Source organism: Bos javanicus, chromosome 6, assembly GCF_032452875.1.
Source record: "Bos javanicus breed banteng chromosome 6, ARS-OSU_banteng_1.0, whole genome shotgun sequence".
Lineage (NCBI taxonomy): Eukaryota > Metazoa > Chordata > Mammalia > Artiodactyla > Bovidae > Bos > Bos javanicus.
In genome coordinates, this window is record NC_083873.1 from 19,522,768 (window position 1) to 19,545,527 (window position 22,760).

Below are 22,760 nucleotides of genomic sequence, written 5' to 3' on the forward strand. Positions count from 1 at the left end.
AATTTCATGTTTAAATTGCTCCCACCTTGCCGTAAAATATAAATTTTATTTCATCACATTATTTAAGCAATGTGTTTTTAGTTTTCTGTGTACAGTTCTTTCATCTCTTTGGCTAAATGTATTCTTAGTTATTTTATTCTTTTGGATGTTATGGATGAAATTGTTTTCTTAATTTCCTTTTCACATTGCTCATTGCTGATGCAAAGAAAAACTGAGTTGTTAATTTTGCAGCTTGCAACTTTGCTGAATTTGTTTAGTAACTCTAGCAGCTTGTTTGTGGGTTTATTGTGATTTTCTATATGTAGGATCATGACATCTGCATTAGAGATAGTTTTGATTTCGTGTGGTCTTGGCCTGCAGTGACTTAAAGCAGGGTTTTGGTTCTTGGCCAGAGATTGATGTCAGATCATGGGAGTGAGAGCACTGAATCCTAACCTAATTAGACCAGTGGCTGGTCTAGTGACAAGGCCCTAGTTCTTTGGCTTTGCAGAAAAGAATTTCCACAAAGATGGAATATAGTGAAACAAGTATTTATTAAGAGAAAAAGAGTACATATAGTACATGTGGATAGACACACGGGCAGACTCAGAAAGAGTCACAGAGTCATATACTTATGGTAGTTTGAGTTACTTTTATGGGATATTTCTTCCAGGTTTCCCTTGGCCAATCATTTTAATTTGCTGATTCAGAGTCCATAGTTAGTATATCTCAGGATCCACCCATGTGTATGCACACATCTCTTAGCCAACATAGATTCTACAAGAGAGGCCTGTGGGTAGTTGGCATCACTTAGCATCACTCCCCTTTTGACCTCCAAGGAGACTTTCTGTGTGTGTGTGTTTGTGTCTGTGTAATTGGTGAGGTCTCCTGACTTTGAGACATATGTGGTCTCTTACCTTCTATTTGGACAGAGCCCAGCCTCCTTTCTCAATTGTCCTGCTATTCTCATCTTAGAGAATAGGTCCTCAGGGGTGTATGAGTGCTGCATGCTAAGTCACTTAAGTTGTGTCCAACTCTTTGTGACCCTGTGGACTGTAGCCTGCCAGGTTCCTCTGTCCATGGGATTCTCCAGGCATGGACACTGGAGAAAACTGAAGTGGGTTTTCACGCCCTACTCCAGGGTATCTTCCTAACACAGGGATTGAACTTGTGTCTTATGCATTGGCAGGCAGGTTCTTTACTACTAGCACCATCTGAGCAGCCAGGTCCACAGGGGATGAATCTCTAATTGCTTTACCTTGTGAGGCCCATCTACCTCCTCTCTCAAATACCCACTAAGAGACCTCAAGAAATCTTTATTGGGAAGATGAAGGGCAAAGGTCTGTTTTCTGTAGCTTCTAAAGCATGGCAAGGGGCTCTTAGACCCTACCTAGTTGGGGTCACAGAGCTCTCAACCTGTCTCATTAAGGGGCCCCAGAGTGACTTTTATTGTTATTTCGGCAGGATCTGCTTTGAGGAGTGGCTGAAGTCCCTGCATCATCATTATCTTACGGTGCCCTGGAGAAAACAAACTGATTAGAGAAGCAGGGGTCTTTTACTAAAAACCAGTAAACGACTATTACAATCAGAGGCTCAAGCAAGGGTAGGAATCTGGTTACGCAAGGTCAGCATATCTGTTAATCTCAGGCTTAAAATTTTAATATCTATCTCTAAAATGGAAAGTCTGAACCTGTTGGTCTCAGGCCTCCTTGTTGGACTGAAAGGTCTAAGTTGCAGATTTGCAATAATATGGAAGACAACAAAGCACTAGGCAAAATATAGCATAAATCAGTATGGCTGAAATGAGGAAGGTTATAAGAAAATGGAAACCTCCCATCAGAAAGTTTTTAATACCTTGTGAAATCCAGAAGAACAAGTTAGAAAACCAGTTTTCAATTCTCCAGCCTGTATTGAATAGCGAGGATTGCTAGCTAATTGTTGAAGCCAGGTTGCTTGCTGTTGAATTTTCTCAATGTCCATCTCTACCTGAGTAGAGGTGTTAATATAAGTGCAACAGGAATTGTTGGCAACTGCACATACTCCTCCTCCTTCTGCCAACAGATAATCCAGTGTCATATGGTTGTCAAGTACAGCCTTGGCCAGTGAGTCTAGAGACTTCTGTAAACTAATGAGAATTAGCGGTACTGTTAGCTATGGCAGGAAGAGTATGAGACAAGTTTCGAAGGACATGTTGGTGTGCAGCTACTCTCCACTATGGTAACAAGGTTTACCCAAAGAAACAGGTGTCTCTGTCTGGGATGGCACCAGGTAAGTCTCAAGTTAATCCAGTGAACAGTTTTGATGAACTCGGCCAAATGCTTCAATTCATTTAAGGAGTGTATTGAGAAAGGAGTAATCAAGGTTCCTGGCATATACTGTGTAGGTGTGGAGTTGCTGCATAGGCAATTAGTGGCCCGTGGTTTCTTACCCACCTGGCATATGAAAACATATCCTGGTGGGATACAATATAGACTAGTGGGCTTAAGGTTTCGAGGCCCAGCCGCTCAATTCTATTGTTATGAAAAATGTTCTCCAACCTGATTGTTGTTGAGTCACTAAGTCATGTTTGACTCTTCTGTGACCCCATGGACTGTAGTCCCCAGGCTCTTCTGTCCATGGGATTTCCCAGGTAAGAATACCAGAGTGGGTTACCATTTCCTTCTCCAGGGGATCTTCCTGACACAGTAATCAAACCCAAAGCTCCTGCCTGGCAGGCAGATTCTTTACCACTGAACTGCCTCGAAAGCCCCTCCATCTTTTTTTTTTCCCCAAGATGTCAGTTCTTTTTTTTTTTTTTTATTTTTTTTAACTTTACAATATTGTATTGGTTTTGCCATATATCAAAATGAATCCGCCACAGGTATACATGTGTTCCCCATCCTGAACCCTCTGAGCCTCCTCGGAAGCCCCTCCATCTTGATACTTGTTCCTTAAGTGTTGATCCTTCTTCCTTCGGGTAGCAATCTGGACTCTGAGCACACATAGGTAACTGGAATTCTGGTTTAGGAGGAGACACTATAAAGTGCTGGGGTGTGTTAATGCCAATTCTTCGTCCTTGTAGTTTGGCTTTATTTTCTCTTTCTATTGCTAAGGGTGGACTTAGGCAAGAGATATTAGAATTTTCTTCAGTAGGAAAATGAACAATTCTGACCCTGTACATTACTGTTCTGAGCCTTTGGATCTCTTGTAGAAGAGCAATTTCCATCAGGAACTTGGTTAAAATTCCTTATGGGATGGGAAGGGGGTCGTTCTGGTGCATGATGGACTTAGCTTGGAGTAAACAAATTCAGCCTTCTGTCAACTGGGTGGAGGAAATGAAAGTTTGTGCATTGCAAACCAGAGAGCTGTATGTCTATCCTGTGGGTAAGGAAAATAGTCATAGAAAAGCTAAGGCAATTATTAGCTTTATAGCAGCACCAGTCAGGATCATATTTAAATCACCCAGCAAGGGCAGAAAAGTTCAGTGAATTCTGAGAGCAAGGGTGAGGGCAAAAACGGACAATAGTTATCATTTACCAGAATATATCTATTTCTCTGTAAGTGGAATGGAGTACCAAGAGGCAAAAGGAAGACTGTAGCTATGGATACTTAGGCCTAGGGCCTTTTTGAATAGTAGCTTCAGGTCTTGTAGTGGCTCACTCCTCCATCTGAAATTTTCATGCTGTCCTGGATCCTCTGGATCCTATGGAGTCTTGGAGGAAGGAGTGGATTCACAGGGATGGGCTGGAATGTGGGTCTTCAGATTCCTGTAACATATCAGTAGAAACAGGTTTAATCCTGGACAGATGAACCCAGCTGGTGAACCCCTGGGGTTTGACTACCATAGGGGTTGCTCAGCAGGACTTGGGAAGAACCCTTCCATTTTGGGAGTAGCTGGTCACCAGGGGACTCATTGTTCAAGGTCTTTTAAAGTACCCACTTTTCAGAGTTTACAACAGAGCCACTGGAACTGTTATCTGGAGAGGGCTGTACTCTGTTGCCATATTCCTATTTTTTTTAATTTCAGTTCTTATTTTTGGCTGTACTGGGTCTTCACTGCTGCATGGGCTTTTCCCTAGTTGCATTGCACAGGCTTCTTATTACAGTGACTTCTCCTGTTGCAGAGCAGGGGCTCTAAGGTACAAGGGCTTCAGCAGTTGCAGCTCCCAGGCTCTAGAGCACAGGGGTGCGTGGGCTTAGTTGCTCCATGGCATGTGGGATCTTCCTAGATCAGGGATCAAAACAGTGTCTCCTGCATTGACAGGAAGATTTTTTTTACCACTGAATCATAAGGGAAGTCCTGTTGCCATATTCTCGTTTAGGCTTTGGGATTTAGCCTAGGTTTATGACACCTAGAATATACTGCTTCCCTAGTGGCTCGGATGGTAAAGAATCTGCCTGCAAGGCAGACCTGGGTTCCATCCCTGGGTTGGGAAGTCTCCTGGAGAAGGAAATGACTACCCACTCCAGTATTCTTGCCTGAAGAATTCCATGGACAGGGGAGCCTGGCAGGCTACAGTTCATGGAGTCACAAAGAGTTGGACATGACTAAGTGACTAATGCTAGGTTTATGAGCTTGGTTTTCTGGATCACCTAGCATGTTCAGAGTAAGGAACGGTCTTCCATATGTCATTTCGAAAGGGCTTAACTTAGTCATTGTTTTAGGAGCTTCCCTGACCCTTAAAAGGGCTATTGGCAGCAGGCAATACTATGCCTCTAGCATATCCTAACAGAGTTTGTACAAGGTTTTCTTTGGAGTATGATTAGCCTGGTCCACTTTTCCTGAGGACTGAGGTTTTCAGAATGAATAGCTGCTAAGTCACTTCAGTCGTGTCCGACTCTGTGCGACCCCATAGATGGTAGCCACCAGGCTCCCCCGTCCCTGGGATTCTCCAGGCAAGAACACTGGAGTGGGTTGCCATTTCCTTCTCCAATGCATGAAAGTGGAAAGTGAAAGTGAAGTCCCTCAGTCATGTCCAACTCTAGCGACCCCATGGACTGCAGCCCACCAGGCTCCTCCAGCCATGGGATTTTCCAGGCAAGAGTACTGGAGTGGGGTGCCATTGCCTTCTCCGCAGAATGAATAGAGGTGGTAGCTAATTCCTAAAGCTGCAAAAATTGTTGAGTTACTTTCACTACAAACAAAGGTGTATTGTTACTCTGAAGATGATGGGGCAACCCAAATCTAGGAATAATTTCCTTTAGGAGCACCTTCGACACTTCAGTCTCTTCTCTTTTCTAGTAGGGAAGGCCTCTATTCATTCAGCAAAGGTATCTATAAAGACTAGTCAGTATTTGAAGCCCTGAAAAGAGGGCACCTGAGTGAAATCTACTTGTCTTCTCTTGGGTAAGTCCCATGTTGCCGTACTTGGTTAACAAGAGGGAGAGGCTTGACATTGCCTCCTGGATTATGGATGGTATGAAGGGCACAGGCTTGAGTAACTGTCTCCAGGAGCGCTTTGATAATTTTCCATTGGTCAGAAGTATGAGCAATTTCTGATCTATGTGCCACCACCCATCTGTTCCCTTAATTCCCTCTCTGTCTTGTGCCCAGTGCTTTTTGGAAGTCAAGTACCATGTATAATGTTAAAAGGGGTTAGGGATGGCATTACAGCCACTTTGTTTATGGGCATCAAAGCTGCTTTCTTTGCTTCTCAATTTGCCCTGTTGTTTCCTCGGGAAATGTGAGAAGTTCCCTTTTGGTGCCTGCAGCAGTGAATGACTGCTACCTGTTTTGGTTTTTGAACCGCTTCTATGAGATATAAGATCTCAACTCCATATTTTATAGAGGAATTTCTTACATTTAGAAGTCTCCCTCTTTCTAGATAGCTGTGTGGGCATGTAAAAAGAGGAAGGGATATTTTTAGTCTGTGTACATATTTACAGTATTTCCTCCCCTTAGGATTAAGGCTCAGGTTAGAGCTAACAGTTCAGTCTTTTGGGCTGAGTTTGTTAGGTGGCAAAGGTTTTGCTTCTATGACTCTGAATGCTTACTATAGCATATCCTGCCCTCCTGACTCCATCTTTAATGAAACTACTGTGATCAGTAAACCATTCTTCCTCAGGGATTTCTATACCTGGTCTGTTAGGTCAGACCTATAGGCACAATTAGAACTGGACATGGAACAATAGACTGGTTCCAAATCAGGAAAGGAGTATGTCAAGGCTGTATATTGTCACCCTGCTTATTTAACCTATATGCAGAGTACACCATGCAAAATGCTGGGCTGGATGAAGCACAAGCTAGAATCAAGCTTGCCAGGAGAAATATCAATAACCTCAGATAGGCAGATAACACCACCCTTATGGCAGAAAGTGAAGAGGAACTAAAGACCCTCTTGATGAAAGTGAAAGAGGAGAGTGAAAAAAAAAAAAAAAGAGGTAAGTGAAAATGTTGGCTTAAAACTCAACATTCAGAAAACTAAGATCATGGCATCCGGTCCCATCACTTCATGGCAAATAGAAGGGGAAACAATGGAAAGAGTGAGAGAATTTATTTTGAGGGGTTCCAAAATCACTGCAGATGGTGATTGTAGCCATGAAATTGAAAGACGCCTGCTCCTTGGAAGAGAAAGGTATGACTAACCTAGACAGCATATTAAAAAGCAGAGATATTACTTTGCCAACAAAAGTCCATCTAGTCAAGGCTATGGTTTTTCCAGTAGTCATGTATGGATGTGAGATTTGGACTATAAAGAAAGCTGAGCACCGAATAATTGATGTTTTTGAATTGTGGTGTTGGAGAAGACACTCAAGAGTCCCTTGGACTGAAAAGAGATCCAATCAATCCATTCTAAAGGAAATCAGTCCTGAATATTCATTGGAAGGACTGATGATGAAGCTGAAACTCCAATACTGTGGCACCTCATGGGAAGAACTGACTCATTGGAAAAGACCCTGATGCTGGAAAAGATTGAAGGCAGGAGGAGAAGGGGACAACAGAGGATGACATGGTTGGATGGCATCAGCAACTCGATGGACATGAGTATGAGTAGGCTCTGGGAGTTGGTGATGGACAAGGAAGCCTGGTGTGCTGCAGTCCATGGGTCACAAAGAGTCAGATATGATTGAGCAACTGAACTGAATGGGCACAGACCTGGTCAAGGGTTTTGAGGCAAGAATGTGTTAGCTATGGGATTTTGGTGGGCATTAATGTAGTTAAGAGTGTGGCAAGTATTTTTTATGTATAACTTATTTATTTTTGGCTGTTCTGGGTCTTCATTGCTGTACAGGCTTTTTTATAGCTGTGGAGAACGGGGCTGACTCTTCGTTGCAGTGTACAGCCTTCTCACTGCCTACTCTTGTTGCAGAGCACATGCTCTAGGTGCATGGGCTTCAGTAGGTCTGGGGCATGGGCTCAGTAGTTGTGGTTCCCAGTCTCTAGAGCACAAGCTCAATAGTTGGGACACACAGGATTAGCTGCTAAATGACATGTGGCATCTTCCCAGACCAGGGATCAAATCTGTGTATCCTGCATTGGCAGGTGGATTCTTTACCGCTGAGCCACCAGGGAAGCCCAAGAGTGTGGCAAGTTTTGAGGTTTAGTTCTGGAGAGTCAAGGAGCAAAGCCGCTTAATAATGCAGCCTCCTGTTAGCCAATGGTGGCCTTTTATCTCTAGCATCCCTTGTACTTGATGAGTACATACAGTTGATGAGGCGTCCTGCCTTCCAGGGGCTGTCCAAAGGTAAGTTTGTTAGTTTCTTCCACTAAGAAAGTGGTGGCAACTACTGTCCAGAGGCAGCCAGGCCAACATCAGGCCATGGAGTCTAGTTGCTTGGAAAAGTAACCTATAGGTGAGGAACTCCCCCTAACTTTGGTATGAGGACTTTCACGTCTGTCCCCTGCTTGTCAGCCACATATAAGATGAATGGCTTTTTCAAGGTGGGAAGACTGTGAACAGGGGCTCATTATTGTTAAAAATCTTTTCCTATTCTCTGTTCCAAAGTAACAGTTCTGTATCTGGGCCTTTAGTGGCTTCATATAGGGGCTTAACTATTAGCCCGAGTTCTGGAATCCAAATTCTACAAAGTCCTGCCTTGCTCAAAAATGTATGGAGATGTTTCTTTGTCTTCAGAGTGCTTAGGCCTAACATAGCTTGTTTTCTATCTGGAGATAACTGTCTAATTCCAGGGTTTATAACATAATCCCAAATATTTAACCTGTTGCTTTGAGATTTGTGCTTTTGTACAAGAGACTCTGTAACCCCAGGTCCCCAGGAAATTAAGGACTTCCATGGTATTTTGATCCATGGAGGGACTATATATTAATATATCAGCTACATGCTATAGAATAGCACCTCGTTTTAGGTGTATTTCCCTTAGTTCCCTTCCCAGGGCCTGGGTGAACAAGTGTGGGCTGTCTGGAAACCTCTGAGGCAATATCGTCCGGGTATATTGTTGCATTTGGCCCAAGTCAAGGTTAGTCCAGTCGAGAGCAAACAGATATTGTGATGAGAAATGAACTGGGATGAAAAAGAAGACATTCTTGAGATCTAGTACAGTAAATGATATAGCGTCCTCAGAGATCTGGCTTAATATGTTGTAAGGATTGGCCACAAGGGGATATACAGTGACCATTGTGTCATTTACTGCTTTAAGGTCTTGTACCACCCTTTGGCTTAACAACTAGCAGAATAGGAGTATTGCACAGAGTCTGGCAGGGCAACAAGAAGCCATGTCTTAAGAATTTATCCATGAGAAGTCATAAACCCTTCTTCGCTTTCAGCTTTATAGGATATTGTCTCCTGCTAGGTTAGGCAGTTTCTGGCCTAAGGCTAATTCTTATAGGATGGGCATTTATGGCCCTTTCAGGGATTTTTTTGTCCTAAACTGAGGGTCAACTGCTTGTAGAATATGGTGGGAATAACATCTTGCTCTTCTGGCTGGTCTGTCTTAGAGTCAAGATAAGGGGCTACTTAGGGCCTCCTACTCATAGTGTGGCCCCCAGGGAGCTCAGAAGGTCTCACCCTTGTAATGGGGCGGGACATTCAAGTACAACTGCAAAGCATGTGAAATCAACTACTGCTCTTACTGGCAAGTGAGAGACCAGTAAGATAGTGGGTGTGAGGCTTTCCATCAACACCAGTCACAGTACAGTTTTTGGAGGAAAGAAGTCAATGTGAGAAATTAAGACAGTAAGTGATTCCTGTATCAATTAAAAAATAGACTTTCTTACCTGCCCCTGCAAGAACTAGCCAGGGCTCCTCCATAGAGACAGACATCTCATTGTGGGGAGCCGCCAGAATCCCTGGGCTATCTCAGTCGTCCAGCATGGCCATCTCGAGAGCAGGAGCCCCCACTTCCCCTTCAGGACTGAGGGCAGCCCCTCTTCCAATGACCTGTTTGTTGGCAGGCTGGGCATTGGCCAGGGAACTCTTTCTGGCAATCTTGGGCCCAGTGGCCAGCTGACTTGCATTTGTAGCATTCCCCCTTATTGGTCTTACCTCTAGCCGGATGGTTGGACGTTCTTGCCCCCTCAGATTGTCCTGAGGTAGCAAGGCATGGCTGTCAGCAACAGCTATCTTTTGTGTGTTAGCCCTGGCCTGTCTTTTCTCACGTTGGATTCTCTTTTCCTCCTGAGCTTGGTCTCAATTATTAAATACCTCAAAGGCTACATGTAGAAGTTGGGGCATGGGCATTTGTGGGCCAGATTGTGCCCCATATCAGGGGCTGCTACTGCTAAGTCGCTTCAGTCATGTCCGACTCTATGCGACCCCATAGACGGCAGCCCACGAGGCTCCCCCGTCCCTGGGATTCTCCAGGCAAGAACACTGGAGTGGGTTGCCATTTCCTTCTCCAATGCATGAAAGTGAAAAGTGAAAGTGAAGTCGCTCAGTCGTGTCTGACTCTTAGCGACCCCATGGACTGCAGCCCACCAGGCTCCTCCATCCATGGGATTTCCCAGGCAAGAGTACTGGAGTGGGGTGCCATTGCCTTCTCCGATATCAGGGGCAGACTGGTTAATAAGGTGGTGTCCCAGAAAGGACTGACCTTCAGAAGTGGAGGGATCTATGTTGATATATATTTCCTAAATGGCTCCACAAGCTGCCTGTGAAAGGGGGCTGGGTTTTCCTTTTCTTCTTGGGTCACTCCTTTAAACTTTTCATAGTGAACTGACTTTTTGATAACACTTTCTCATCCCTTCTAATACACATTGGCTCATGTGCTTCTTGGCTTCTGTTCCCTCCCAGGAATTATGATTCCAAGGGGGCTCCTGGCTTAGGACTGCATCTCCACCCATAGTATAATGTCTAGGTTGGTCTCCAAAAAGCTGGTCAGCATGCCCCTGGGCTTCTGTCCAGATTCTGTTCTTCCTCAGAGGTACAGTAAGTAGATAAAATGACTTGAACATCCTTCCAAGATAAATCAAAAACTGGAGTGAGGGCATGAAACCCTTCAACAAACTTACTAGGGTCTTCAGAAAATTGGCTCAGTTCCTGTCTGCATTGGGCTAAGTTGGTTAAAGAGAAGGGCATATGTACTCTGATCCTTCACCGTTTGCCACTGCCTTGAGAGAGCATAAAATTAGGATCCTGAGTGATAGGAACTCCAATTAGAGTTACCCCAGAGGGACTAGTCTCTGTTTCTTGGGATAACAGAGGTTATGGAGGAACATAGGAAGGTGGTTCTGTTCAGTCACTCAGTCGTGTCCAACTCTTTGCAACCCCATGAATCACAGCTCGCCAGGCCTCCCTATCCATCACCAACTCCTGGAGTTCACTCAGACTCACGTCCATTGAGTAGGTGATGCCATCCAGCCATCTCATCCTCTGTTGTCCCCTTCTCCTCCTTCCCCTAATCTCTCCCAGCATCAGGGTCTTTTTCAGTGAGTCAACTCTTCGCATGAGGTGGCCAAAGTACTGGAGTTTCAGCTTTAGCATCAGTCCTTCCAATGAACACCCAGGACTGATCTTTAGAATGGACTCGTTGGATCTCCTTGCAGTCGAAGGGACTCTCAAGAGTCTTCTCCAACACCACAGTTCAAAAGCATCAATTCTTTGGTGCTCCGCTTTCTTCACAGTCCAACTCTCACATTCATACATGACCACTGGAAAAACCATAGCCTTGACTAGATGGACCTTTGTTGGCAAAGTAAGGTCTCTGCTTTCGAATATGCTATCTAGGTTGGTCATAACTTTCCTTCCAAGGAGTAAGCGTCTTTCAATTTCATGGCTGCAATCACCATCTGCAGTGATTTTGGAGCCCCCCAAAATAAAGTCTGACACTGTTTCCACTGTTTCCCCATCTATTTTCCATGAAGTGATGGAACCAGATGCCGTGATCTTCGTTTTCTGAATGTTGAGCTTTAAGCCAACTTTTTCACTCTCCTCTTTCACTTTCATCAAGAGGCTTTTAGTTCCTCTTCACTTTCTGCCATAAGGGTGGTGTCATCTGCATATCTGAGGTTGTTGATATTTCTCCCGGCAATCTTGATTCCAGCTTGTGCTTCTTCCAGCCTAGGAAGGTGGAGTCAGACTAATCAGAGGGATCAGGAGAAGTAGGTGCCTCTGGAGAAGTAAGGGTTCTGTCAGAAGAAGGAGGAGCTGGGTTTTCCCTCTGAGAGACAGGAGAGCTTAGAAGAGAATCATATAAAATGTCAGGAGAGTCTTCTGGTCCTCTAGGCTTTAAATTACAAGAGTTGTATCAGGCAGGATTTTGGTAAAGGACCACAAAAGCCTGAATATAGGGACTCTCACTCCACTTTCCCATCCTGCAACAATAAAGATCCAATTGCAGAGTGATATTATACGTTAGAGACCCGTTTTTTAGGCCATTTTTCTCCATCCTCCAACTTACACAAAGGCCAGGCACTGCTACAATAGAATTTAAGTTTTTCCTTTTTTAGCCCTTCAGTTTAAAAAAAAATTCCAATTCTTTTCTCCCCCTCCAACCAGGCTTATTAAACATAACAAAATTCTGTATACAAGGTGACCTAAACCTGCTGCTTCAAAACATGATACTTTCTTTATCTAGTATTTGATAAGTATTGATAGTATTCAATCCACAGAATGTCAAAAAGCAGTTTACTCTAAAATTAATAGAAAAGTACCCAGTGCATATTACATGAATGGTCTAATTATTGGAACTCTAATAGTTCTAGAAGATAATTAAGTATGACTGAGTCCCTGTGACAGGATGCTGGAGAACCACTATGAGTCATCAAGAGGCCATTTTGTGCACGGCCAGTGTGATGCTGTCGTGCTTCTAACATCCCCATTATCTAATTCTAGACATACCACAGGAATATCAGTGGGGTCTGAGGTTAGCTTAGCTGCTTGCCGGGCTAAAACAGATATCACCCCAGCATGCTCATGTGACAGGGTTCTGAGGCAGCCCAGATTGAGCCATTGTGAATCGTGCCTAGCGCTCCAACAATGGATGGATTCTTCATCGTGTCCTCCAAGTACTGCTCTAAGGTAGCCTCCATCCCACTGTGCGTTGCCTTTCTTCATCACTGGTGTCAGGTCAGAAATTCTGATTCTCAAGTACACGCTGTATATAAGTATGTACAGAGGCGTTTCTTCTGGCTCAGAGGGGGCTCCTCCCATGTTGAGTAACCTACACCTGAGAACAAGAGAGCACTCCTAGAATGGAATCCAGTGTCTCAGAAACATTTACCAGGAAGCTGTAACCTGGATATCAGGGCGTCCCCCAAATTCCCTTCAAATCTGATGGGGTTTCAAGCATCCTCTACTCTCCCAGTGATTTCTGACCAGACATCTCTGGCCCTCCTTTTGACATTGCGCAAGTTGCCTCCCACAGCATACCCAGAGGAGGACTTTGGAATTAGAGCAGACTGGTTGTCAGGACTTTCCTTAGGAGGTATTCCTTGTCTAGAGAGCTTATGTCCTATAAGTCTTCCTACACTGGGATGTGGGCTTCCCAGGTAGGGTAAAGAACCTGCCTGCCAATGCAGAAGATATAAAAGACATGGCTTTGATCCCTGGGTCAGGAAGATCCCCTGGAGAAGAGCATGGTAACCCACTCCAGTATTTTTGCCTGGAGAATCCCATGGACAGAGGAGCCTGGCAGATTTTGGTCCATGGAGTCTATAGAATCGGACACAACTGAACAACTTAGCACCCACTCATGCATGCCCACTGGGGTGTACTCCTTGTGACTGAGCATCCACAGAGTTTGTAATTTAGGCTTCTGGGTAGTGGTCAGCCTGATAAACCATAGCAGTGTGTTGGCTGCCAAGGCCTGGGGTGAAGGGAGTCCAGTGGATGCAAAGAGGAACCCTTGGAGAAATTGGAGCTGGGCACTATGGAAGATGGGCTTCCCTAGTGGTTCAGATGTTAAAGAGTCTGCCTGCAATGTGGGAGACCTGGGTTTGATCCCTGGGTTGCGAAGATCCCCTGGAGGAGGGCATGGCAACCCACTGCACTATTCTTGCCTGGAGAATCCCCATGGACAGAGGAGCCTGGCGGGCTACAGTCCATGAGGTTACAAAGAGTCAGACGTGACTGAGTGACTAAGTGCAGCACCCAGCAGTGTGGAAGATGGCACAGGGTCTACGGCTTGAGGGCTGAGAGAGAAATTGTCATAGTAAATTTCTGAGGATTGAGTGAAACGAGAGACTAGACAGCAGGAAAACCCCAAATCCTTTGCCCTATCTGCCTGGCAGCTAAGATAGAATGGAATCTGTTTGACACAGACAGTACTGGGTATGACAGTGGGGCTGCAGTTTAGGAATGACATCCTAAACTCCTTCCCTAAAAGGGCTAGGAGATAAAATGTGGAAAGAGACCTGCTTGTATGAGTCAAGTGGGAAAGAAAAGAATAATGGAGGGTTCCAGATGGGACAGTGAAAGAATGAGAGTGAGACCGCTTGGGTTCAGAAATCATGTTTCCACCATGTTCCACAGGACAGCGTTAGCTGTCCATCAACCATTATTTGAATCTGCAAGGCCTGGGGATTCCCTTGCCAGCCACAGTGTTGCTGGCGGGGCCATAATGCTGTGAGCAGACAGATTACACCTAGCATCATCTTGAAAAGAAAGCAAAGGGGAGAGCAAGAGAAAGAAAGCAAGAAGTAAGTTAGGGGCCTCAAGCCGCAGCCATGTGAAGCCTGCAGTTTACCGTGATTTTCTGAATTCCTAGTTTTCGGCGCCAGTTTTACTTCTTCCTTTCCAATACATTTTATTTCTTGTTGTCGTCTAATTGCATTAACTAGATCATCCAGTAAAATTTTGAATAAATGATTGTCTTATTTTGAACCACTTTTCCCTTCTTTGCATAAATCCTTGACTTTCTGGCATAAATCCCGTCATGATATAGAATCTTTGGAATGTGCTTTTGGATTCAGCTTGCTAGTATTTTGTTGAAGATATTTGTACTTATAAAGGATACTGATCTATACAGTTGACACTTGAACAATGTAGGGATTAATGGCACTCACCCCCTGGGGAGATTGAAAATCTGAGCATCACTTCATAGTTGACCCTCCCACTATAAAGTGGTTCTGTATCCATGGATTTAACCAAACTGAGGGCATGTAGTACCGTGGTATTTATTGGGAAAAAAAATCCACGTATAAGTAGACCCCAATAGTTCAAACCCAAGTTGTTTGAGTCAACTGTATTTTCTTTTCTTGTTATATCTTTATCTAGTTTTGTATCAGTAATGCTGGCTTCATAGAATGAGTTAGGAACTGTCCCTCATCCTCTATTTCTTGGTAGAGTTTGAAAAGAATTGATGTTAATTCTTTAAATTTTGGTAGAATTTACTAGTGAAGACATTTAGGTGGTCCTGGAGTTTTCTTTGTTGGGTGGTTTTGATTACTGCTCCAGTCTCTTTGGACTTCCTTGGTGGCTCAGACGGTAAAACGTCTGACTACAATGCAGCAGACCCAGGTTCAATCCCTGGGTCGGGCAGATCCCCTGGAGAAGGAAATGGCACACCACTCCAGTATTCTTGCCTGGAAAATCCCATGGACAGAGAAGCCTGGTAGGCTACAGTCCATGGAGTTGCAAAGAAACAGAAAAGACTGAGGGACTTCACTTTCACTTTCATTACTTGTAATAAGCCTATTGAGATTTTGTTTTCTTGAGGGTTCTTTTGTTTGTTTGTTTCCAATTTGTAGGAATTTGTTCTTTTCATTTAGAATATCTAACTCATTAACTGTTAACTAACTCGTTAACTAACTGGCATATAATTGTTCGTAACAGTCTCTTATAATCATTTTTATTTTTGTCAGGTTAGTAGTAACAACTCCAGTTTCATTCCTGATTTTAGTTATTTAGAGCTTTTTTTGGTTGTTAGTCTAGTTAACGGTTTCTAATTTTTGTTGATCCTTTCAAAGAACAAATTTTTACTTTTATTGATTCTCTGGGTTTTCTCTCTTTCATTTTCATTCATATATATTTTCTTCCTCCTGCTGTTTTTAAGTTTAATTTGCATCTTTTTTGGCTGGCTCAGCAGTAAAGAATCTGCTTGTCAATACAGGAGACATGGGTCCAATCCCTAGGTAAGGAAGATTCCTTGGAGAAAGAAATGGCAACCCACTCTGGTATTCTTGTCTGGGAAATCCCTTGGACAGAGAAGCCTGGCAGGCTACAGTCCATGGGGTCGCAAAAGAGTTGGACATGACTTAGCAACTAAACAACATCAACATGGATTTTAGATCTTTTCACCATTTACTGCGTTCACTGCAGTACCTGAGCACTGCCTTCGTTGCATCCCTTGTTCATAGAAGACTTAATATTGTTAAGATGGTGGTAATCTCTGAAATTGGAGAAGGCAATGGCACCCCACTCCAGTACTCTTGCCTGGAAAATCCCATGGATGGAGGAGCCTGGTGGGCTGCAGTCCATGGGGTCGCTAAGAGTCGGACACGACTGAGCGACTTCCCTTTCATTTTTCACTTTCATGCACTGGAGAAGGAAATGGCAACCCACTCCAGTGTTCTTGCCTGGAGAATCCCAGGGACGGGGAGCCTGGTGGGCTGCCATCTATGGGGTCACACAGAGTCGGACACGACTGAAATGACTTAGCAATCTCTGAAATATTCTATATATGGATATTCTATATGGATAGATAGGGTGGGTATTCTATATATGGAAAGTGTATCCTCCTCCATATAGAATTTACGAATACTTAGTTTTGTTGTTGGTTAGTACTAATTCTTAAATACTCCATTTACTTCATTGCTTTGGTGAAGCTCTTTGGGCATTTTCTTTCAGTTGCGAAGTTTTTGATTATTAGCTCATTCCATTTACTTGAAATGTCTGTTCAAGTTTCTATTTGTTCTTGACACAGTTTCAATAGTTTTTGTCTAAGACTCTATGTCATCTGGGTTCATTGACATAAGTTGTTCATAGTATTCCTTTAAAATCCTTTGTATTTCTATAAGGTCAGTGATGATGTCCCCTCTTTTATTCCTTAAAATCCTTTGTATTTCTATAAGGTCAGTGATGATGTCCCCTCTTTTATTCCTGATTTTGTTCATTTAAGTCTTTTTTTTTCTTTTTCACTCTATCTAAATGTGCATAAATTTTAATTCACCTTTTCAAAGAACCAACTTTTAGTTTCATTGATTTTCTATATTGTTTTTCTTTTTTTTCTGCTCTAATTTTTATTTTCCTTCTTGCTTACTGTGATTTAATTTGTTCTTCCTAGTTTTACAAGGTTCTTTTTTAATATAGGCATTTATGAATATAAACTTCCCTCTAAACAAGGGTTTAGTTTATCCCATAAATTTTGGAATATTTTCATTAATCTCAAAATATTTCTTAATTTCCTTGTGATTTCTTCTTTTAGCCATTGTTTAGAAGCATATTGCTTAGTTTCCACATGTTTTGAATTTGTCATATTTTCCTTTGTTACTGATTTCTGATTTCATCCACTGTGGTAGAAGGACCTATTTTGTATAATTTCAAGCCTTTTACATTTAAGATAGTGTCTTATGGCCTAATTCATGTCTGTCGACATCTCTATGCATTTGAAATAAACATATACTCTTGTGTTTAGTGGAGTGTTCTATAGATATTTGGGCTTCCCACATGGTGCTAGTGGTGAAGAACCCACCTGCCAGTGAAGGAGAGTAAGAGATATGGATTCGATCCCTGGTTTGGGAAGATCCCCTGAAGGAATGGATGGCAACCCACTCCAGTATTCTTGTCTGGAGAATTCCATGGACAGAGGAAGTGGGAAGGCTACAGTCCATAGTGTTGCACAGAAGTCAGACACAACTGAAGTGCATGCGTGCATGCTGGTTGGTTTATAGAACTTTTCAACATTTCTATATCCTTTTGATCTCAAGTCTAGTTGTTTATCCTTACTTAAGCTTTATCTTTCTTTTCCTTAAATTGGAAAATCTCAACTGACCAATCTTCAAATTGACTGATTATTTATTCTACCAGCTCAATTCTGCTGTTGAGTATTTTGATCATTTTTTTTCATTTTAGTGATTGTGCTATGATATCCACGTTTTTAAAATAATATTTACCTCACTTCAGTCGCTCAGTCATGTCCTACTCTTTGTGACCCCATGAATCACACATGCCAGGCCTCCCTGTCCATCACCAACTCCCACAGTTTACCCAAACTCATGTCCATCGAGTTGGTGATGCCATCCAGCCATCTCATCCTCTGTCGTCCCCTTCTCCTCCTGCCCCAATATTTCTCTACTTAATTGATATTCTCTATTTGTTGAGGCTCAGAAGTTTCTTGAAGGAAAGAATACACTGGAACTAAATGAATATTTGTAAATATACATCTTGCTATCATGGTCCTTTATACCATCCAACAATGAATATTAACAGAGATGAAGGCCCTAGCCACCCCACCCCCCACCCAGTGTATTATCAGTAAGGGCTTGTAATCCAAATTTGATTCCAACACCAGGAACATGAGCATCACCTGGGAGCTGGTTAGAGAAGTAAAATCTCAAGCCCCGCTCCAGATTCCCAAATCAAGCTGAATTTTTAACAAGATTGGGCTTCCCTGGTAGCTCAGCTACTAAAGAATCTGCCTGCAATGTGGGAGACCTGGGTTTGACCCCTGGAGAAGGGAAAGGTTACCCACTCTTGTATTCTGGCCTGGAGAATTCCATGGACTGTATAATCCATGGGGTTGCAAAGAGTGGACATGACTGAGCGACTTTCACTTTCACCTCCCACACACACGTGCATTAGAGCTTGAAAAGCAGTGAGCCAAAGGTCCTAGAACCCATCACATTTTAAGAGCCTTCAAGGTATACCAGTATTTACAACAGCAACTTTGCATTTATTTGTATGACTCTGATAAATGTCCATCTTCCTCTCTAGTTTCAAACTCCACAAAGGGGGTTGTACCTCAGAGCCAGGCACATAGTGAGTGCTGTAAAATCTGTCAAATAAATCAGTGACTCTGAGATCTTATAACTCATTTGCTTCTTCCAACTTCAAACACTTTAGGAAGAGGTTTTATTTCTAAAATATTTGGAAAACTTCAGTTTTCTCAGATCTCCTAGAAATGATTAGGAAGGATCTCTGAGATAAGGAAAAAACTGAGATAAGGAAGCTGAAGTTTTTTATTATCTTTTGCTTAAAGTATATATTTATACAAAATTTGAGCTTCCTAGCCACTAAGGGTTCTCTGAGTCCTGGAAAGGAAGAAGCTAGTAACATATTCTCTATAATAATTCTGTAGGACTAATTGTCAATCTTTAGATTTGTCTATCAGGAAAGATTAGAATAGGAGTAAAATGTCACTAACCAAATCAACACGTTTTTTTAAAAAGGCTCATAATTCATATATATATACTTATTTATATCTTTATACTCCTTTACATAAAAAGATTTAAGACAAATGTTTAGAAGTAAATGAGACATGAGAAAACATAACTAAAGCAATTTGCTGAGGTATGACATGTTATAGTGATTTTCCGATCTTTCTCAGAAAGCATAATAATGTGGTAATATCTTTCAACTAGAAAATTATTCACAACCTGAAAGTTGAGAGTTATATTTCATTCAGTGGCAATTTTTAGGACTTCAAGCCTGGGAGGCAGCATCTCAAGTAATCCCGAGAGAACTGCTCCAAGAAAGCAAGGGAAGGAGCCAGGTTATATAGAAGTCTTGCATTAAAGGGCAGGTAGTCTGAACATCAAGATTATTGTTAATTAAAGAAAACTAGATATCTCAAGGAATTTCTCACTTTTTTTGGTATGGGAAGATGCAAGAGTCTGGGCTCAGTGAAATCATTTCTTTGATATGCAACTCAGCTCTCTGGGGCTTCGATCCCTGGGTTGGGAAGATCCCCTGGAGAAGGGAAAGGATACCCACTCCAGTATTCTGGCCTGGAGAATTCCATGAACTGTATGGTCCATGTGATCGCAAAGAGTCAGACACGACTGAGCAACTTTCCACTTCACTTCACTTCACTTCCCTGGGGCTAGTATCCTGTGTTTTCACATCCTGAGTTTCCTCAGGGCTCACCATAGGGAGTGGCTGCAGGCTAATGGCTGCTAGATGGTAGGTATTCTTTCCTTTCTCAGCTCTGTTTCTCAGGGCTCACCAGCTCAGGTTGGAGGGCTGCAATCGCTGATGACTGCGACATCCTCTGTTTACTGATAATGGCAATATTTTATCATCTTTGTTCCCAATATTCCTGGTATTAAAGTGGTTCTACTATAGATGGCTTCTGTGAAAACTCAAATTACCTTGATAATTCTTCCAGGTAAAAAAAAAAAAAAGAAACTCAAAGAGACGATTGGTATTATTAACAGTGTTTTTATTTACAAAGAATTATTTTTATTTGGCTGTTTGGAAAACCACTAACATTTTTCACTTTTAGAAAACATTAAATAATAAACAAGATGTTATACAGTACTTTGGATAACTTCTTCGATCAGTGTAGTGCAACGTACTATTGGCACCTAAAAGTCAAATTTTCTATTTTCCCCTTTCATCTCCCGTTGTGCAGTTATATGACCAAAAAGGAAATGAATCATTAAAAATGGATCTAAAGCTGTATTTCCTGGCCCCTAACTCAAAGGCTTACTGATTTATATTCCCCCTCCAGCCCTGCCTCCACCAAGTTAAATGATGAAAGATTCTACAGTCCTATTGTTCCAAAAACAATACCATTTTGTGGGGCCTGGAGATTCCAATTGATGAGAGAAACTCCTGCTATTAGGTGAAGGAAAGGTCCTGGCAGTGGTGTTGGGCATGGCACTCTTTTTCAGTAGCCAGGTTAAGTTGTCACACACACTGCAGGGAGATTGCACCAGATAAAAATCTCTCTCAAGCTATGTTCTTAGCTATAGTCTCTCTAAAAATTTGAAATATCATCCATTAAGCAAGTGAAAGGGTTATAACTTTACTAAGAAAAAAAATACACACCACCACATTAGGCTGTCACTGAGATACTAAAATATCTGCCCATCATACTCTTTTGGAATAAATAGATTTTACATTTTTTCCTATTTTTTTTGGGGGGGGGGGTTGTTTTTGTAACACTTCTAGGCTTGCCATAAACAGAGAGACCTTTTCATGAGCTCAGTACTGTGGCTTTCCCCCTTTTGATTCCTCTCTATTCGGAGGCCAAGAGGGAAATACCTCAGTTAGACCTTAGCTTAAGTCCATGTTACTTAGGCCTGGAAATTTTCATTACATAGTAATACAATCAAGGTATCTTTGGAGAGATTCTGTAATCTGTTACTCTACCTTGAGGTAAGAACACTTTTAACCATCTTAAATTAATAGAAAAGAATGTTATCAAATTTTTGTAAAGTCTCAAAAAAATTCACACTTTTTTTAAAAACAAAAGATTCTAATTTAACAATTGTCCCTGCCAGGAAACGCTCCCTCACACTCCAGTCTAAGCCTGTTTCCTCTTGTTCTATTCTTAGTGCATGTGGAGAACAGCTGGTCACCATCCTCTCTGTACCAACCCTTTATATACTTGAAAACCAGCAATGGTTTGCCCCTCAGTCTTCTCTTCTCCATGCTGAATAATCCCAGTTCCTTTAACTTTTCATCATAGATCTTTTTTTCCAACCCTTTAATCATCTTTGTGATTCCTGGCAAAAACAGCAGAAAATATTTTGATTACTTAATCAGAAACGAAAGCCTCAGGAATAAGTTGCCTTTTAAAAGTTCGGTATGTATATTTTTAAACCTACAAGTAAACTTTGCAGGGAGGAAATGTAGTCGGGGCTCATTGATCTTAGAATTCCAATCTTGTCCTGTGGCCCTAGTGTGTGTTTGAAACCCATTCCAGCACATCCAGCGCCTCAAAGCATGAGATTTGCCTCCTATCCTTTCCTGACACAACAGCACATAGGTCATGATCTAGATCTGCCTAAATTTATACTGGTTTAAAATTAGTATGAAAATCTATTCAACGGAGCTTCCCCCATGCTTCCAAACACCCTGCTTCCACAAACAGAACCTTTTCTTCAAAACAACCTGAACTTTCATAAAGCTTCTTACAGATTACCAGAAAGAGCCTTGATGTTACGGTAAAAGCTGTTGGTTTTCAAGCGTAACCTGAGACAGTGAGGGTTTTATATGTTAACCTCAGTTTCCTGTCTATTACTGAATGGTCTACTGTCCTTTGTAGTGATCAAACTCGATGCCATTAAATTCACCTCCTATGACCACAGCCGGACACCTCTTCCAATTTTCTCTTGCTGCCAATATAAGGTCATGGAACTGGATGCCATTCCACCGCGTATTTTTTAACTCAAGAGATCACAAGCTGCCTTTCCCTTGCAACTAGAGTCTGTAACAATTAGGAACACGTAACTACTTATTACCAATAACACATTTACACAAAACACAATACTACTAACGAGGGATTATGTGCCCACTTTACATAATTGTCTTTAGAAGAAAAATACAGTTAACAAGAATAAATGCATCTTGATATGTTATACACCCTTCTTTTACAAAGAGAATGGCAGTGAAAGAGTTCAGGAACTATCCATACCGAGTGGAGAGCAGAAACCAAATTTCACAAGCACACTGTACAACACATCTTAGGGGAAGTCACTACTACTTGTGGTACAACACTGAACAGATAACAGAATGGCCATTTGCACAGATTTCTTCTGAAACCTTCTCCCATAATTTGCTACAAGAAACACCTTGCAACCAGGATGAAGGATGGTATAGGTCACACACGCCGAAGGCCTTCTTAAGAGACTCAGCATGAAAGGTTAACACCCAAAAATGACTTTGGACACATCTACAGATGCCCTCCTATATTTCAAGGAGGGTGTCACTGTTTGTTGGGATTGCACAACAAAAGCAGGCCAGCGGGATGTGGGTCACCAACCAGACTTTCCTGACCCACTCTTTTCCTAGGCCTGATAAGAGGGAGGAGAGGACAGGAGGTGAAGGCTGGAAAAAGAGGAGGGAGCAACACAGGGGTTCTTTGCTAGTTCTGGAGTTGCTCACGTTCTTCAGAGCAGTGGCCTTTTTTCAAGCTCACATCATCCAATCCAATCTCCCCAGTGTGACCATGCCTTTTTTCACCTTTGAAGATGACCTAGAGAGAGAACGCACACACGGGTCAAGCCTCCTCTGCTCCTGTCCAATGTCTGCTCATTTACCAAAATAAAGGCAACCTTTCCCCAAAACTAAATAGTAAGCTTAACAGAAGGAAAGACTAGAACAGAGTTGCCAGTGTCACCGATGCTTGCCTTTTGGTAGGAATTTAAGTCATCAGTCGACTGTTCACCAGATCACCTTACCCAGAATCAGTTCCTCTTTGAAAAGTCATTCTAAACAATAGACTAGTTACATTTAGGAATGATTATGAAGTGGAGACTTTGTCAAAGATTACCAAGGTCAGAAGAAAAGAGTGGGATG

General features: G+C 42.4%; 1 protein-coding gene and 1 pseudogene across 10 annotated transcripts in view; both read right to left on the bottom strand.

The window, feature by feature from the left end:
- Positions 1–514: 514 nt before the first annotated feature.
- Positions 515–22,760, bottom strand: part of NPNT (nephronectin) — a 99,785-nt gene continuing 77,539 nt past the window's right edge. For 4 of the 10 annotated variants that reach the window (XM_061419457.1, XM_061419458.1, XM_061419461.1 and 1 more), the window contains 2 exons: positions 22,347–22,437; positions 19,640–20,965 (listed from right to left, as the gene is read on the bottom strand). In XM_061419457.1, coding sequence (XP_061275441.1) covers positions 20,721–20,965; positions 22,347–22,437 — 336 coding nt within the window. In that variant the 3' untranslated portion in view covers positions 19,640–20,720. Of the gene's footprint in view, positions 3,726–19,639; positions 20,966–21,380; positions 22,438–22,760 lie in introns of those variants that run through there. The other 6 variants (XM_061419467.1, XM_061419463.1, XM_061419464.1 and 3 more) reach the window with 3 other exon arrangements.
- Positions 11,924–13,431, bottom strand: LOC133250067 (ragulator complex protein LAMTOR5-like; annotated as a pseudogene).